Source organism: Dermacentor variabilis, chromosome 11 (assembly GCF_050947875.1).
Source record: "Dermacentor variabilis isolate Ectoservices chromosome 11, ASM5094787v1, whole genome shotgun sequence".
Classification (NCBI taxonomy): Eukaryota; Metazoa; Arthropoda; class Arachnida; order Ixodida; family Ixodidae; genus Dermacentor; species Dermacentor variabilis.
In genome coordinates, this window is record NC_134578.1 from 34,226,904 (window position 1) to 34,244,452 (window position 17,549).

The 17,549-nt window shown below is 42.5% G+C and overlaps 1 protein-coding gene across 6 annotated transcripts in view; it reads right to left on the reverse strand.

Annotated features, from left to right (window-relative positions):
- Positions 1-17,549, reverse strand: part of LOC142564663 (endoplasmic reticulum membrane-associated RNA degradation protein-like) — a 34,280-nt gene that overhangs the window by 7,709 nt on the left and 9,022 nt on the right. For 3 of the 6 annotated variants that reach the window (XR_012824648.1, XM_075675763.1, XM_075675760.1), the window contains exons 4-13: positions 16,329-16,418; positions 16,118-16,215; positions 13,739-13,878; positions 11,090-11,201; positions 10,443-10,545; positions 6,550-6,579; positions 5,333-5,401; positions 4,248-4,415; positions 2,060-2,140; positions 1,086-1,240 (exon numbers count right to left, since the gene is read on the reverse strand). Coding sequence is in view for 5 of the 6 variants with exons in the window: in XM_075675763.1 (XP_075531878.1) it covers positions 1,086-1,240; positions 2,060-2,140; positions 4,248-4,415; positions 5,333-5,401; positions 6,550-6,579; positions 10,443-10,545; positions 11,090-11,201; positions 13,739-13,878; positions 16,118-16,215; positions 16,329-16,418 (1,046 nt within the window). In the remaining variant the exon portion in view is untranslated. The remainder of the gene's footprint in view (positions 1-1,085; positions 1,241-2,059; positions 2,141-4,247; positions 4,416-5,332; positions 5,402-6,549; positions 6,580-10,442; positions 10,546-11,089; positions 11,202-13,738; positions 13,879-16,117; positions 16,216-16,328; positions 16,419-17,549) is intronic. The other 3 variants (XM_075675761.1, XM_075675762.1, XM_075675764.1) reach the window with 3 other exon arrangements.

Here is a 17,549-nt window from a genome sequence, read left to right on the forward strand (position 1 = left end):
CTACAAAATCCATGCTACTAGAAACTGCACTATTGAACTTGTGCACAAATTTCTAGTGCTACATGTTTCTTAATGCTCACTGCCCAATATGCCATAGACTATAGACAGTTTTAGTTTAGCGTACGCAACTATAGCGTAGGTTATACGCTATTATATAGCGTATGCTAAGCAGCGCACGTTTTCTACAATTTTAGTTGGCCGACGATATCTTTGGATCTCTGAGGCCATGTGCCGTCGTTGCGACTATTTCGCGCCTGTAGCGATAGGTGGCGCTGACATCTCGAACGTTTCTTTCGTTAGGCTTCGACTCGTTCGAAACGAGAAGCGATCTCTAAAACACCACGAAGTTATCCATAATACTGTGTCGTCGAAGCGTCCTGAGACTAAGCGAAAGCCGTTTACACAGTCAACAGTCATTTGCTACGAACGAAGTGCATTTTACAAAAGCAACGCTAAATTCAATTCGAAGCGGGCAGCCGGGACCGCCGCCATGTTTCCCGCAAACTCCGCAAACCATGCAAAAACGTTAACGCTAACTCGTTTGCGTTGCGTACGCCCGCTATACCCGCTATTTCGTTTAGCGTTCAGCGCATGCGCAGTGACGACCCGCTATTTTTTAGCGTACGCAATGGAATAGCGTACGCTATACTAAAACTGTCTTATATTGGTATCTTTTAAACCCTGGTGGAAATCATACTAAGACTGGCCCATCTATTGAATGAGCAGGAAGGACTACATTTGGAGTGATAGCAGCCTGTTGAAGCTGGACACTAGAATACAAGAAGGCGCAACTAACAAGTAAATACGTATAAAACCCAACACTTCTGTATAGACTCTGACGACAGATGCTAGTTGCATTCGCACGAATTGGGTCTTTCTTGCTTGGTAGTCTACAGTGCTAATACTGCCCAGCAGGCATTGCCTGCAGCCATAAAATTAGCCAAAAATAAGATGATTCCAAGAACAATACTAAACCATAAGGCAACTCACAACTAGTGTTCAAAGAGGCAGTCAACAGGAACTAAGCATTACTCAAAGAAGGTAGGCCTGAACCCATATGAGTGTAGCAAACAGAGTAAGCAGACCTTGAATTCCAGCTTCTTGGCAGTTCTACATTCCACTTCTCACCCAGCAAACGGATGCAGGTATCCATCTCACCAATCTTCTGGTTCTCTGTTGTGCCTTCACCAATTACTCGGTTTGTGCAAAGGCGATGCAACTTGGGGATGGCCTCTTGTACCTGTACATTACAAATTTGAAATTTCAACACACCAGTTAAGCGTGCGGGCGATATGCATGGCTGAGGTTCTGCAGTGCACTTTTCTATCGGGGAGACAGGGTGCGATCCCAGGAGCAAATTTGACCACAGACATCCCTCCTCTATCATTTCCCTTTCACTAATAATTCGACTGATTTCAATGCAAATTTATAGATCAAACATATATCAAAACAAATACACACAGTATTCTACAGGAAGGGGTCCCAAATCAGAAAGTGTGAGACCTCCTAAGCATGAGTATTGATAAGCACAATATATATTGTGTGTCTTTCTAAACTATACGGAATTTAGAAAAATCTCCTACAGCACATAGCATAATCTATAGTTTTCGAGCTGGATTGCTGAAAGAAGTGGACATTACTTGCATGAGAAATTAATAGTCACAATCAATTAACACAATTAACTAATTAACATTTTAATTAGTTACTCTATGGTACATATTTCAATTAATGAATTGTGGCTGGTGAGCTTGCAAGATGTACCTGCTTGGAATGAATATTCAGGATGACGCCAGTTTCGAGATATTCATTCCAACAGCGTGCAACAAAATATGTTCCAGTTACTTGCAAAGGAAAAGTAGAGTGGCTGCCCTGTAAAAGCGGTGGTCCCGGATTTGAGTCCCAGACCAGGACGAATTTTTCTTCAACTGCGAGGCTTTTCTTTCGAGGAACCCGTACCGGTTTCCTTTGTAGCAATTGCTATGAATGGGTGGATGTCTGATTTTCCCTTAATTAATCAGGCTAAGAATACTCTCGCATTGAAAAATAAAGAAGGCAATACCTTTCTCCACAAAAGCTGAGTAGGGTGAAAGTGTGCTCGATAGCTGCTTGACACTTTCCTTAATACTGCAGCATAGCCATTCTGAAAGGAAGAGAAGCAGGTCCATTGATCAAGCTTAAGATGGCTTGCACTTTACTCTGGAAAGAATTGTTCACCCTTAGGGGAAGTGCCTTGCTAGTGTTCAAATCGTACATTTTCACTCAAGTTTAAAATCAAGATAGCATTCTTTGGTTGACATCATACAATAAACTGATTGATTAATTGATTTGATTGATTGAGTGATTGGGTTTAACACTCTGAAGCAACACTGTGGCTACGACAGCTGCCACAGTGGAAGGCTCCGGATTAATGTTGACCACCTTGGGTTCCTTAACATGCACATAAATCTAAGTACATGTATAAGCCTTCTTGCATTTCGTCCCCATTGAAATGTGGCCGCTGTGGCAAGGAATCCAGCTCCAAACCTCACGTCGCATAAAACGATGGTTCTTCATTGTTTTTGGGACAAAGCAGCCAGGCAAACATGCCAAGTTATTCACTGAGAGATGTGGACAAAAATGAAAATGCAATCTTGTTGCAAAATTTCAGTGTAAACGAACCAGCAGTATGCTCTCAGCCATGATGTGAAATACGCTTTCAATGAAAATGCAAGCCACCATATAATGATATATTGGTTCCTAATGCAAGCAGCGCACTGTGACTTCAGCGCAAGGCTTGAGGTTCATAAGAAAGTGTCAGGCACCACATCAAGTAGAGAAATGGTTGATATCTATGGGCTTGCCACATACTAACTACACCTACTACAACTAAAATGCATAGAGTCAGCACTACTTCCAATCGCGTAACCTGCTTTCATATTTTTGGCTCCTATCACGTGAAGCACTAATCTTAATCCAACAGCACTTAAGCGCTAGAAAACTATGTTCACTCTGTTACACTGTTGTATCACTTTTTTGCCAATGTTCTAGATGCACTCTTTGTCATCAGATGTGTGGGCGTCATCAAGCACTGAGCCTCTGGCCTACCCCGTGAAGTGGCGATACATGCTGCATGTGCAATGTTGCGTGTAAAGGTGAGATTCAGTGACAATCACTTCGTCTGCCTGTCTGTCACACTGTCGTCCTCATGCTGCCACCTCTTCATCCTCAGCTTACCATATGATGAAGATGACGCCATTGGCAAAGAAAAACAAAAATGCCCACCAGTGCCACTGCAGATAGAAGCGAGCTCATGTCTCCGTACAGCTGTACAGAGTGGTCCACTGCTGAAGGGAACACTTCAATGCAGAGCCATGTCCGGATTTTCCTCTCTCGCAAGAGCATAATCACCTAGGTTTTCAGCAGATAACTCCTGGTTGGTAGCTTTGACTCCTTTCAACACACCTGTGCAGTGCACTGACGTTGCTTCTGCAGCCACTTGCAGTTAGGGCGCCAGCAATGTGAGAGCTGCACATTTAAGTGTTCCCTTTAACAGTGGACCACACTGTACAAGCTCAATGTATGAGGGATGTTTGTAAAGTCTATGTTATTGGTAGCATAAGCTTAGAAAAAACGTACACAAGAGGTCTCAAAATGAGTGCACGTCTCTGTAGCTTTAGCGGGATACAATTGTAATTTTGTCCTATACAGTACCGGCCAACACCACAAGGGCATCAAAATAAAAATGGCAGCTTCTATAGGGAAAGTCGGTTGAAGCACAAGCAGAGATCTGTTTTCTGCATTTCAAGAGACAATGCTAAAGTAAAGAGATTCATGTCGAACTGAGTCGTGTAGTCCCAGTGACCATGCACCTTCTGCATCACATTTAAGCATTCCTTAAGTGCGTGTATCTGCAGTGTTTATCTTAAGTGTGGTTACATGCCATATAGTTATTTTCCCTTTCTCATTTTTTTCATGTGTGCGCTTTCTGCCTTGCTTTGCTGTCATATGTTGTTAGAGGGTTGAGAGATATTCGAGCTGTCTCTTAGCAGCTTTATTCTCGACCACCTCCATGTGTGCTGTTTATTGTTTCCACATGGGAGAAATAAGAGAAAAAAAAACAAAGAAAGGAAGAAAATTGTACTCCGCATTGTTGAAGTACACTGAGGAATCCACACTTGATGTGGCCTCCTAGTGAGCATCACAGATCTCAACGTACCTCACCAAAAGCAACTGAGAAAGAAGGTTTCCAGATAGACTAGCCCACTTGCCTCAGTATTCGCACTCTCGAGCGGCTCAATACTGCATGTAATTGCTGTCAGGTGCAAGAGGTGAAGTACGAGACCTTTGCTGACTGTGCTCAGGTCCACTTCACCGTGGGAAACCTTGTCCCGCAACCTTGGTCCTTCGAGGTACGAAAATATGTCAAGGAACATCTCCTGTGCAGCAATGCAGTCACTTTGTGTTAATTTAGGTATCTTCCAGGCAGTATTGCTTGCAGTAAACATCTGCAGTGATGCCATTAACATGCACATTGATATTGGTCTGAAGTTGAGCTTTATATACAGTTGGAACGTTCGATACGAAGGCGCAGTCTGTGCCTTTATGAAACAGAACACTTGACCTGTGTTCAAACAGCGATTCTTGTAAGTGGCTAAGTCGGAAACATCACTCGATGCTATTTTCTACACTCTTTTTGTGTTGAAAAATCCTACTCATGGAATTTTCCCTTTTTTTTTTCACTTCACTGTGGGAACAAGAGAAAATCACCCTCTCTAAATGACAAAATCTCAGATCTGGCATCGCTTTTTCCACTGGCACAATGTGTGCATTAGCATGATGCTGTATTGAGCACAATGAGTATATTGTGACAAGACCAGTGTGTGAGCCAGGCCAGAGACTATAAGCATTTGGGCCAGTAGGATACCATGCAAAACCTCAGTGTGCATGCAGAAGCATGAAGGCAGGGGTTAAAGACATTCAATCACTTGCTTTCTCTATGCTACCTTGCATAGTCATTGCATCATTGTTGCGTCGCTCCAGTGTCCTTTGTAATTTTTGTCAAACTTGATGAAGAGGGAGAATTTGCAACGCTAAAAAATAATGTTTTGTTGAGTGGATGCCCTTTAGTATACTACTGCTTACACAAAAACTAGAAATTACAGAATTTCTTTTTTACTTAAGTTGGGGAATGTTATCACGGCTTTCTTGGAGAACACACCTAGCAAGAGACCATAATGCAACAACTGGAGAAAAGCTGGAAGATCCAGAAATTTTCAGTGGCTCAGATAAATTCAATTGAGGACCCGTGTAACAAGAAAGCAAAACCTAAAAGTAAACACACACACAAGCTTACAAAGCGAGGGTCTCCAAGGGCAACCCTGACAGCATTTGGCAAGCCGGATTCCATATCCTTTGCAAGAACCTGAACAGCAAAGGTGTGGTACATGATTACATCCCTCCTTATTTTCACATGGTTCCATAAACAAACAATGATGAAAAGGAAATGTAAAACTGCCTCATCATTCAACTGATGAGCACCTGTTATCAGATAAAGAGCTACAGCATTTCTAGTGCTAATACAGAAGGTATACAATAAGTTAAAAATTTACACAGTTGCACATACTCTACACAAAAAGCCTTCCTTACTTGCTGTGAGAAAAAAAAAAACTACAAAATTAAACATCAAACGGTATTTCGTGGCAAATCTCGAGGACGAACCTGGAGTAGGTCTCAATATTCCCATGAAATGAAAGTGCATTGGGCTCTTGATAGCTTCAATTACACCGTTATGCACATCTTATGTGCTACAGTTACCAATTAGATACCTACACAATCAGTCAATTTTAGACCCTTTCCTCCTTGCTCTATAAACAAGCAAGGTCCTAACATCTTGATCACTGAACCCTCTAATCAGCCATCTTCATATATGTATACAGCATGGTACACAATTAAGGGGAACACCAATTTCACATGCAAAATTGCCCAACTTCAGTCTTTGCATTTTAAAGAAGACTGGCGGCTGTTACGCTGCATTAGGCAGACCGAAACAGTGATGAAAGATTAGTGCACATAAATTCTTGTCTAATCTGAGTGCCAGTAATCAGTGCTGGTATTATAACTAGGTGCTTTCCTTAACCTTTTCTCTGCTGCTGATGAGTATATTAGTCACTGGAATTTATACCAATACAGTCAATAACAAGCATAGTTGTCATAAAGCCATGTTTCTTGAGATTTATCGGAAGTTTGTCACTTTTTGTCATATTCTGTAGTATGGAAAGGGTTAACAGTGGACCACACTATACATGTGTTCAGTGAGCAATCAATCTGCGTTACAAGACAACACTTCATTTGTGAATGGTTGCAGTGCACATCCAAGTTCTGTTCCAATCTGTATCCTCAGTAGCATGTAATACCTCCTTTTTTAAGTGCCCCACACATATGAACTAACTAATATGCTGGTCAAGCATGTGAAAATGAAAGAAAAATGCACCAAGGAACTGTTGTCATCAACAAATGAAGTGAGTGTGCAACATGACGTAGCTAACTGACATACATCAAAACAGTTCTTACCTCATCCATTGTTGTGTACAATGTTGACATCTAAAAGGATACAAATAAAGGAATCAGTACTTGCAATAAATGAATAGGCGTACAGATAAGTGATGCCTAAGTCACACTGATTCATTGTTGAGGACGTATCTGGGTTCCTTGGTGTTGAAATTTTCTTTGCTTCTTCTGAAGCCAGGTATTCAATTCAGTTTTGCCACTGAAGCATTCTGGTGGTACTCAACCGCTTTAGAATTAGGGTCTAAAAGCATCGCCAAGCTTGCTAATTGGCCAAATTTGTAGTTCGAAAATCGTGTTTTCAGGGCCTTAGCCATATTAGTAGCTGATGCAGAGGTTTCCACCTGGCTGCTGGAGTTGTTAAAATGCATGAGGCAGCACAGTGTGGGTGGTACCTGAGCAGATAGTGTCGGGTGGTCATAGGCACCAACAAGGGCCCCATGACAGTGCCCCCGTCTTACTTTTGATGCTTCACTGCACAAAAAAATATGCTTCACCGCACTATATTTTGTATGCCTCGCCGCATAACATAGGTTTAATGCGGAGAAGCTCACTTACAGAATTGGCAGTAGCAATTTTTGAGGGTTCGAATATTTAGAATAGTAGAAGTGTCATTAGAATCAAATCAAATACTAACCGATTCGAATATTCGAACTGTCGAATAGCCGCACACTACTAAAAATTAGTTGTGTGCTGAATATGAATGTCAATTAACTAAGCTTTGCAATCTCTTTTTTTTATCCTTAATAGCCAGCTTGTTGTGGTTTGATGGTGTTTCAAAGTGTTTAGACTTTAATGATTATGAAAGTATGTTCCATAATTATGTAAATTAGGTTAGTTTAGCTTAAGTAATGTTATACTATTTGGGTGTCATAAGATGAGTTATGATAATTGTAGCTTTGCAATAATAAATAGTTTAGCAGGAGCATAGCCAGAGAAGGGAGGGCACGCAAACGACATGTGACAACACTTATCTCCCCAGCCCCCATTCTTCCAGACAAGTGCATGCCCTCCCCCCGCCTCCTTCTCTGAAAAAATTTCCTGGTTATGCCATTGAATCTTGGTTATGTTATGGCATCACTAATTATGTTAATTAAGTCAGTTTTGGTTAAGTCAAGTTAGGCTTCATTTTTCCAAGCTTCAGCTGAATTATCATGGACCACATTCGACTGTCATACACGTATGCACGAGCCCACAATGCAATTCTTGCACTCTTTCTCTGTTATCTCTGTTAAAAGAAAGTTATCAACTCAAAAGCAACTGCCCATACTGTCCCTGTAAGTTATTGATTCAAGTCACACACATGAACAGTTGTGGCATTTCCGGCACGTTAAAAATTTGTCAGGTTCGCCAGAAGGGCAAAGCACTGACAGCGATGGCAAGGTGTAGCGCTGTGAAGTAGCACGCAAGGCAACACTTGCTGAGCAGAAGGTACAGTGCCCCGACAGCAGCCAGGTGTTTCACAATGCTGGTGCGATGAACAGTGTTGGTGCAGGCATTGCACTTCGATAGTGCATGAGCTGAAAACGTTAGTGTGACGTTTACTATCTGTTTCGGTCCGACCAATGCGTACACACAGCAGCTCAGCAGGAATGCTTGTGTGCTTATAGTGTGCGTTCACACAATGCTCATGCCAGCATAGAAGGCTTAAAGCTGCCCTGGCTCGGCCACCAATCAGATTGAGTGGTGCATTGGCGGTGCATCAACTTTGCTCAGTTGTTTTTGCAGCAAAAAGTACTCTGTGTCTCTGGACAACTTCTAACCCTCCGCATGCGTACCACACATACGCCATCGATAGGGAACGCAGGACAATAGCGACATTGATAGCGTGAATGCGCCTCAAGCAATTATATAATTGCTATCACAATACCAATAACATATTTAAACTCAAACTAATTAATTCATATGTCAATTTTTGTTGTGATGTATTTATTTATTATGTTATAACCTCCAGCAGTGTTCTACTGTCCTTTCTACTGTCTTTTTTTATGGCTACTACGATGAAAGAATTAGAAAATATTCAATTTATTTCCAGGTTGTACAAAAACTGAGGGTGGCAAGAGAAAAGCAGTGTCATAGCACTGCTGGGCAAGACTCGCCATACCTATAGTCGGCAGGGTACACGGTCAATTACAATTGATACGTTTTTAACAGCGATGCTGTTTAAGCTGGTGGTTAGGCCAGCGAACGTACGCAGCAAAACCTTGCTGAGCAATGACGTCATCGTGCGCGCCGGCACCACTTCACCGTAGCTTTGCCTCGCCACGCTGTACGGAGGCCGCGCATGCGCAGATGCGGATCTAAGCCGTGACGTCACCACGGTGGCATAAAAGCAGCTCCGCTCCACAGCTGCTTTGACAGAACAGCCGGGTCTCCGACAAAGAGAGAGATGGGGCGACAGAAGAAGAGCGTCACTCTTGAAGAAGAGGAAGCGCGGAACGAAAGCTGCTACTCAAGAACGGATGAGACAACTTCGGTCCAATACCGAATATCATGCCAGGGAAGCCGCGGCGAAACGTCAGCGAGTTGCAGAAGGTCCGGAGTTATGAGCTTGCGTTACCGAGCAAAAACGTGTGTGCAGCCAGATGTGTCGACAAAGCAATACAATTCGGGCCTGTGAGTCATGGAGCACTTTCAGTGGCAAGTTTGGAAATCTGTGGGAGGTGCCGATGGATGGTTTGCCCGCGAGTTTCTAAGCAGTTAGTTTGCCCACAGTTGCCAAGTTTACAATAGGCTGGTACTGAAAATAAAACAACATATTGTACATACTTTAATGACCGAGTGTTCATTGCTCTTTGGGAGGCTAACGATGACACCACACAGAAAACTTGAACGAGTGTGCAAGCATAACCACGCATAAACTTGGCTGAACCAAGAATAAACTAGGTGGGGCTGCCAGCTTCGCTGTTTGCCCAGTCTTCGTGCCACTAGTTCGAAGCTGCCCGAAATTTTTTTAGTAAGTACATAAGTTGTACATTACTCAGACAAGAAACGTTTCACATAAAGAGAAAAAAAAAAGAATTTGCGGATCCCATGCACTGTGCGAATTGATGTAAGCGAAGTTTTGCATGCTGTTTGCTTCGATTGACGATAGTGGTGATGTTGGCGGCGAATGTGTAATCTCTTAAGCATTTAGTCCATTACAAGAGTGGTTAGTTTATGTTAACCGTTGCCTTGCATGCACTACTGCTGTTTGTCTGCATAGTCCACGTAACACACAGAGAGACATGTTTGCTTGTGGCATTGCTGTGCATCATTGTTCATAATCTCTGAGAGAGTCGAGCATTATCATTGCCTCACTTGGCACGTCGCATCGTGGCAGCAGCGGTCTAAACCACGTTTCGCTGTGTAACGAAGATTTTTCTGTTCCGCATGACACTTCTTTCGAGCTTGGGTGTCCTCGATGCTGATTGCACGCTTTGGAGCCATTTTGCTGGCACTTGTTTACGTGCTCCTTCTGTATACCTGGTCAGCATCCTGTTGAGATGCCAGCTCCAAGGACTCTCTTCAGGCTATGGACGATTGTAGTGTTTATACTATCATGGCCCAGCACCAGCATTTTAGTTGCATAGGAAAGCAAGCACAGCATGTGCCATATGCACAAACTGGGAAACACTGCTACAGTGGCGCTGGATGGGAAACGCGGAGGCGAACACCATCTGGTAGTGTTGCAAGAAACTCAGCAGCATGTGTGAGCAAGACCACAGAAGCAGCACCCGAAAAGTTGGGAGAAGAGGCACAGAAAGCTTTGTTTTAAAACTTTACATCTTCAACATACACACCACTTTACCCTCGTGTCAGTCAGGTGCAATCCTGTTAGCACATCATCAGTACCCTGCGTAGTACTGATGATATACGCAACAGATCACAACTGAAATAGCAAATAGCTGTAGCCTTACCTCTGCTGTTAATAGCCGATGGGAGCAGTCATTTACTTTAGTGTAGAGAACCCTCAGCACACATTCCAACTGGGGCAATGCCAATGTTAAGCATTCAGCATACCTAGAACAGATAGATGTATAGATGCGCTAGAACAGCATAGATGCTTCATTTTCACTTGGCTTGCATATTTTATTTAAAAAGCACAGAGCTAAACAGATTACAAAATGCCAAAATATCTTGGTGTACTCAGAGGCCGACATTTGAACTGCACACAAACAAAAATATTTTCGTCAAGAAAAACAATCATTTGAATCTGCCACACAAGGCCATATGTGCAAAAATTTTTATAATTTTTCTGCAGTTCATGGTAAAACATTTTGGGGGCCTGAATTCTAAAAGACCTGCTCCCAGCAGCCCCAAGAATTCTATATCGTATTTTACACACAAGAAATTTCATTCATATCACTCCACTGATTCCCTAATTCCCTGAATTCTCTTGATTAGAGCATTCCTGTGTCACACTTAAATGTGAATAGGGAAATCAGAACAGGCATCAAGCAAATGGGGACATTTGTTCACTTTGCAAAATAGCCTAGCATAATGCATTCAAGAACTTAGCATCAAGGGGCAGTATCCCACTGAATAGAACATGGGAGATACTCACAAAGTCCTGCTTAGAAGATTCATGCATGCCTGCCAGTAAGACATTTGTCCTGGAAGGACCAGTGGACTGGACTCCAGTATTGACAAAAAATTGTCCCGACTGAAATCTACATCTGGAGAAAGAGCAAAGAGGAGAGAAAAATAAAAACATGCATGTAAATGTATACTGCAACAATACTTCAATGCACTAGTATAGCTGCAGAGTCATACGAGGCTATATGCCTTATCACCACCATCATTCTAATCATTATCAACACCACCACATTCATCGTCAACCTACTTTTATGACCACTGCACGATGAAGGCCCAGCTCTCCCAGCGATCTCCAATTACCCGTCTTGTGCCAGCTGATTCCATATTATGCCTGCAAACTTCGCAATTTCATCACACCACCTAGTTCTCTGCCGTCCTCTACTGTGCATCATTTTCCATGGCACTAATTTTGTCATTCTAACAAACCACTGATTATCTGCCCTATGCACTATCTGGCCGGTCCCACTTCATTTCTTCCTCCTAATTTCAATTTAGGGTATCAACCACCCTCATTTGCTCCCTAATCCATACTGCCTGCCCTCTTCCTGTTGCTTAATGCTATGCTGATGCCATGCACGACTCTGCAATCACAATCCAGCACAGTCCTGTTAAACGATGTACAATTGAGTGCAATGTTGTACAATTACAAGGAACCTTGTGCAAAACATAATCAATTGTGTGCAATCATGTGCAGGAAGCTAAAGGTACAATGATTCAGTATATAGCAATATAAAGCCACCATGGTGAATATAATGCATACACAGGAGTAGCACTGCATTTGCGAGTGACCCAGGCTTAGAAGTTCAGCATGGGTGAGCATACACCTGATGTTCCTGTGCGGTAGGTCATACCTCCTCCATTCCTCAGTGTGGCTCATTCAGGAACCGTATTCCTAGCTTTTCGGCTAGTTGGCATTACTGTGTAACCAGGGCAGTCGAGTGTGCGCTTTGTGTGTTTGTTAAACCACATGTTGTGTCCGCTGTTCGCAAGCACGGGTCGGCAGAATGAGCGGATACTCGCTCGTAATTGTTCACCAATGTTTTTGCAGGCTCTAGTACTCACTCACACTCACACCGATTGGCCCTCGCTCATGTTCCCACTCGCAGTGACCAATTCACACTCACGTTCATAGTCACCGGCACTCACTTGCATACATACTCACATGTACTCACACTCACCGACAGTCACTCGCATCTGCTCAAAATCACTGTCACTGACATTTGTCTGTACTCACATCAACCGACACTCACTCTCGTTCCTACTTGCATCTGCTCACACCCTTAAGTCACTCACTAATGCGCTATCTTACACCAGTAAAACAAGTGTGGAGTGAGTCAGCTTACTCCTGAGTGAGTATGCTGACCTATGCTCATAGGAAATAATCAACCCATCACTCATCCTGCATCTGATACTGGTTACATTCGAGTTATGTATGAGTGATCTAAGTGATGAGTGAAGTGGCATACATCATTCCAAGCCAAGCAATGGCCAACAAATGCTGCTGCTGTGAAAATGTCTGGTCCAATTGGTGAGGTCACACTCCGCTACCCCATCACCATCTTTTTCACCTCATGATCGTACTACAGACAAAAGATGCTGGTAAACACAATTCCAAAGTTGTTAAATTACTGTCACAAGCACGACATAGTGCTTGAGAAATAACTGCTTTATAAATAAAGGAGATCTTTCTTTAGTACTTCATTACTTTAATTTCAAGTGCACTGTACTTGAAATATAATAGTTTTTTTTCTATTCCTGGCACAAACAAAATTATGCATTACCACAAGCAAGACTGTTAAGCCCAAACCCTATGTAAATGATTTCGTGTGTGACAGCGATGAAATGGGCCATCGCATAGAGAGATCACCCGTTCTCATTGCTCGATCGCTCATTTCTGGAAATCTAGATTTCATTGCTTGTCGTGCATACCACCCGGAAGCACCTCAAGCGATTGGTCAGTGGGATACCGGCTGGCCACATACGCAATACCTTGTGTCATTGCTCCTCCGTGTGTTGCAAGACCTTATTACAAGCAAGATTGTAATTATCTCTCATGTAAACTGAGAAAGCTGATTCATCTAATCCACAGGCTTACTATACATGTCTTGCTGTTACTGTGCTTCACTTTTGTGTTCAGTGAAAAATGTTCCGTTACTAAGTACTAAGTACCGAAGTACCATGAAAGGGAGAAATTGAAATCCACCCGCACTGTAGCACAACACTACAAAACTGTCAAGCTTTTTCTTTCATAAACTTTCCTCTACCCTGAGGGCTTCTGAAGAACTGATTTGCCACAGTACATACCATACCTGTATATCCTACTAAGTTCACTTCCTTGCATACATTTTTTTGTAACTGCTTGTAGCTGCTGATTGTGTAACAGAGATGAGAGCCCGTCAAGCTGCCCAAACAGTGGCTTTTGTTTCTCATTCGTTCATGTGCTTTGTGGCACAAACATTGATTGACTGAATGATTGATCGATTGACTCACTGACTGATTGATTGATTGATTGATCAATCAATCTGGTTACCACCTTTCTTAGTTCTCTATTTCACTTAAACCTTCCCAAAATGTAGTCACCTAAGCTTCGACCATGGCTGAACATGAGGCTGCCTACCGTGAAAGTCGTCCAACATCACTGCATGGCGCTCCAAAGAAAAGCACTTGCGGCGTTGTATGTCCTGTCCATCAACACCGTGGCGCTGCCTCATCTGTTCACCGAGGCTCAGGACAATGCAGATCAAGAGGTAGGCGTATCTGTTAGAACAAACAGCACCTGTTCTGCTAGCGCATTCATGCAGTAGCGCGGACTCGCTTACGGTGCAGGCCAGCATGGCGTACTCGGACTGGTATGCATGGCACAAGAGGTGAACGTTTCCTTGTTGCATGCCGGCTTCAGCCAGATTACACCAATATATCGAGATAACAGATTGAAAATACAACTACAGGCTAACAAAGAAGACTTCTTAATTTCTGCTAAACCCTGCTGGTTCCGTATGATAACTACTGAGGAATTTAGCTCATTTTACCAAGTTTAGCTGAATTTAGCTCAACCAGCTTGAATGGCTACTTTCCTTTTACATCTGGGTGAATACAGCGTGTTCACACCTATAAATTTCAGCCTAACTGTGCACCTCATGGTGTGCCTGGGACAGTAGTACAAATTCGATGCAAAAGTTTTTTTGTACCCAGGGCTTGACAACCAAGCAGCTCAATCATGCAGTAAAGCCAACCCTAACCAACACGTGGTGCTGCATCTGGACTTCCTTGCAAGCCTAGAATGCAAAGCAAAGCTGTCAACAGCATACAACTTTTTCACCAAGTCGCAGCACTGTTCTTAACGGGGGATGAAGGAGCTATGCTGTTCACTGAATGAACAGCTTACAAAAATTCATTTTACGACTACTGAGCCTGTCATTTTCATTTTCTATTAGGGCACGATGATAAATAAATCACAAATCAGTTTAAGCTCGTAAAGGTATTCTTTGAGAACTCCAACTGGCATTTTCTCACTTCAAAATGTTGATTATTGGTGAAAAAAAAAATGAGGACAGAGCTCTCTTTCCCAATTTCATCCCAAGCTGCTGCACCAACAATGTTGGTGTGATGTCACAGGTCCCCTTCACAATGGAAACAAAGAATTGGAAGCTTTTACGATGCAGCCTGTGTGGACGCTTAAATGTATCATCATCATCATCATCATCATCATCATCATCATCATCATCGTCATCATGACTGTGCAGGCACTACCAATATACTTGACACCCTGAAGTGTGGGTATGAGGATTTCAATGAGGTGCTGGCATGTGGCATGCCTCTTTTCTTTTTGAATGTTTCAGGCTTGAACTGGCTTGCCACACCTCTGCTTGTGATAACATGGACACATTCACAATTCCCAGAAGGGTAATCTATTATTAAATCTTAAAAAAGTGTCTTCATAAGACCTTGCCAGTGATCGGCAACAGGTTGCGCTACACATAACCACTGCTTTTATTATATATTTGAACGTAAAAGATCCAACTCTTCATGTAGGCAGGACGACTAAGTCATAAATTCAAATCTCATTATATTGGAAGAGAAAATACCTTCATTTAATATAATAACCATTAAAGGCATATATTTGTAGCACGCTAATATTGGTGAGAAACATTTTAGACGTACTTCGTTGTATGACACAATCTTTTGTATCTATTATTAAGTGACGAGTGATGTTAATGAAGTGTTTAAAGGGACATTTAAGAGAGAAACCATTTTAATCTGCATTAGTAAGTTACCTTTGCACAATACCAAAAAGCTCCACTGGCTTGAAAAGATAGAAAGTGTGCAAACAGGAAAGATGGGTGCATCACCACCTTGAAATTCCTGTACCTGCTCACAGCGATGTCATGGCTTTTGATGCCGTCTGCTTGGGCCTAGCTGATTCTCTGTCGGTAAAGTGATACTGCTTTGTATTCTAAGAGAGCCAAAGACTGAGCTTGGCAAGCTTCGCGGAATTTTGCTGAACAACAATGGCCCAGATATGAAAAAAATACTTTCAGACCCGTCACGTCACACTGATGCACCCACGCTGTGGTTTTGGTAGGAAGATGTAAAAAGTATAACTTTGACCTTCGTTTTATATCTAGTAATCAAGATATCAGTGCAACGTTAACAAAAATGAAGTTGTAGAAGAATACTTAATCAGCCTAAAACCAGGTTTAGTGTTTCTCTTTCGTGTCCCCATAAGGTTTCAGAGTTGTCCCAGTGTCCATTATGTTACACCCGATGAATTGCATACTGCAGCTGAACATTTTCATGTAATAGTTTATAATCCAGCACTTGAGTGTGTGTCCTTCCTGCTATGACTGTACAAGAAGGTTAACAGCATTGGTAAACTAAATAAATAATAAATAAAGTCCTTCGTATATTTTTTTTCCAAAAAGAAGTCAGTTCTTGTATACCTGCGCAATTCCTCAATGCGGGTAACAAGTGCCCACATCAACATGGCCTCACTTACCTGCTGTCAACCTCCTCTGGCCTGACAAACCCATGCCAGACGACATTGCGTAGGTTGAGGGACTGCGGAGGACCCACAATGACTTGCAACAGTGTCATCTATGTGGAAACATCAAGAGTAGCCAGTTGAAGAAAAAAAAAAGACTGACAGGACAGACGAAAAACAAACTGCAAACACAAGCAGTCTATTTAAAGTGATCAGGCATGCTTACAAGTTCGGGCCCAAAGACGTCATGAAGCTGTGGTGCGGACAGGATGTCCTTCAGAAGAAATGGCACCTGAATGCCTTTTCCAAACAGAACCTGCAACAAAACGTGATTAAGTGATTAACCCGTCTAAGTCGTACATGTACGCTTATACCATCAGCTTTTGTTTTTTAATTTGAACACATTTTTAAACAAAAAGGGGGGGGGGAAGAAACAAAATTCACCCTTTTTCCTTCTGGGCAGCAGCAATGCCAGAACAATCTTTGAGTGGCTGCCAGTACGGTTATTCAACATCCCTGTGCTTGCACTGTGACCGGAGATGTGCCTGTGCACATGTGTATAATTAAAGAACTTGTGCTAAATTCTATGACAATGACTTCGACTCTTAATATGCTTCAGCACACTATAAAGGCAAAGCACATTTAAGGGAGCCAGCTGTTATGCAGTTCATATTAGACCTTTGCCTCACGCGCACTCATCAATGCATGCCTATAGATCTGAAGCAAACTGAATTAGGCGTAGGCTGCCTGCTCACAAATTACTTGGGTTTAAATATGATTTCTGCTAGATACCTATTGCATAATGGTAATTACAACGTGGCTGTGCTAATGACAATTTTTTTTTTCTCACGGTGGGGTTGGGACAACGTTTCAGGAGATTTATAGCCATGTGCGCCTGAGAAATCAGGGAGGTTGGTATAGAACTTCGGGGGTCTCCCGGACAAATCGGGAGAGATGACAGTTATGTAACTGGCAGTTTTGTGACAATTTCATAGCCAAAGCTGACTTTCCACTAAAGGAATTGTTCAGAGATCTGATTTAACATGAGGCACATTGGTGGGCATTGTTTATTCCAATCAATTGCCCTTCTGTTCTGTTCTCCCAAGCACAATCTTGGTGTGTTCTAACTGCGGAAGAACAAAACATGTCGAGCAGCTGCAGATACAGTGTGTGTGGTGTCGTTTCGCAATATGTGAGCACGTTCAAAGCTGAGAAAGGCCATAAAAGGCATTGTTGTAAAGAAAAAAAGAAAGAAAGCCTGAGACGTCATACACAGCAACCCCGCTCCAACTATTCTGAGTTGCTTTCACTGAATCCTGTTAACATGGGTAGAAAGGGTTAAGAGGAAGCTTTAGCTCGGGCCCAACTCTGATGCTGCCTATTCAGATACATGTAAAATGCAGAAATGCTTTTATGAGGTAATCACTGGGCCGATTTTAATTAACTT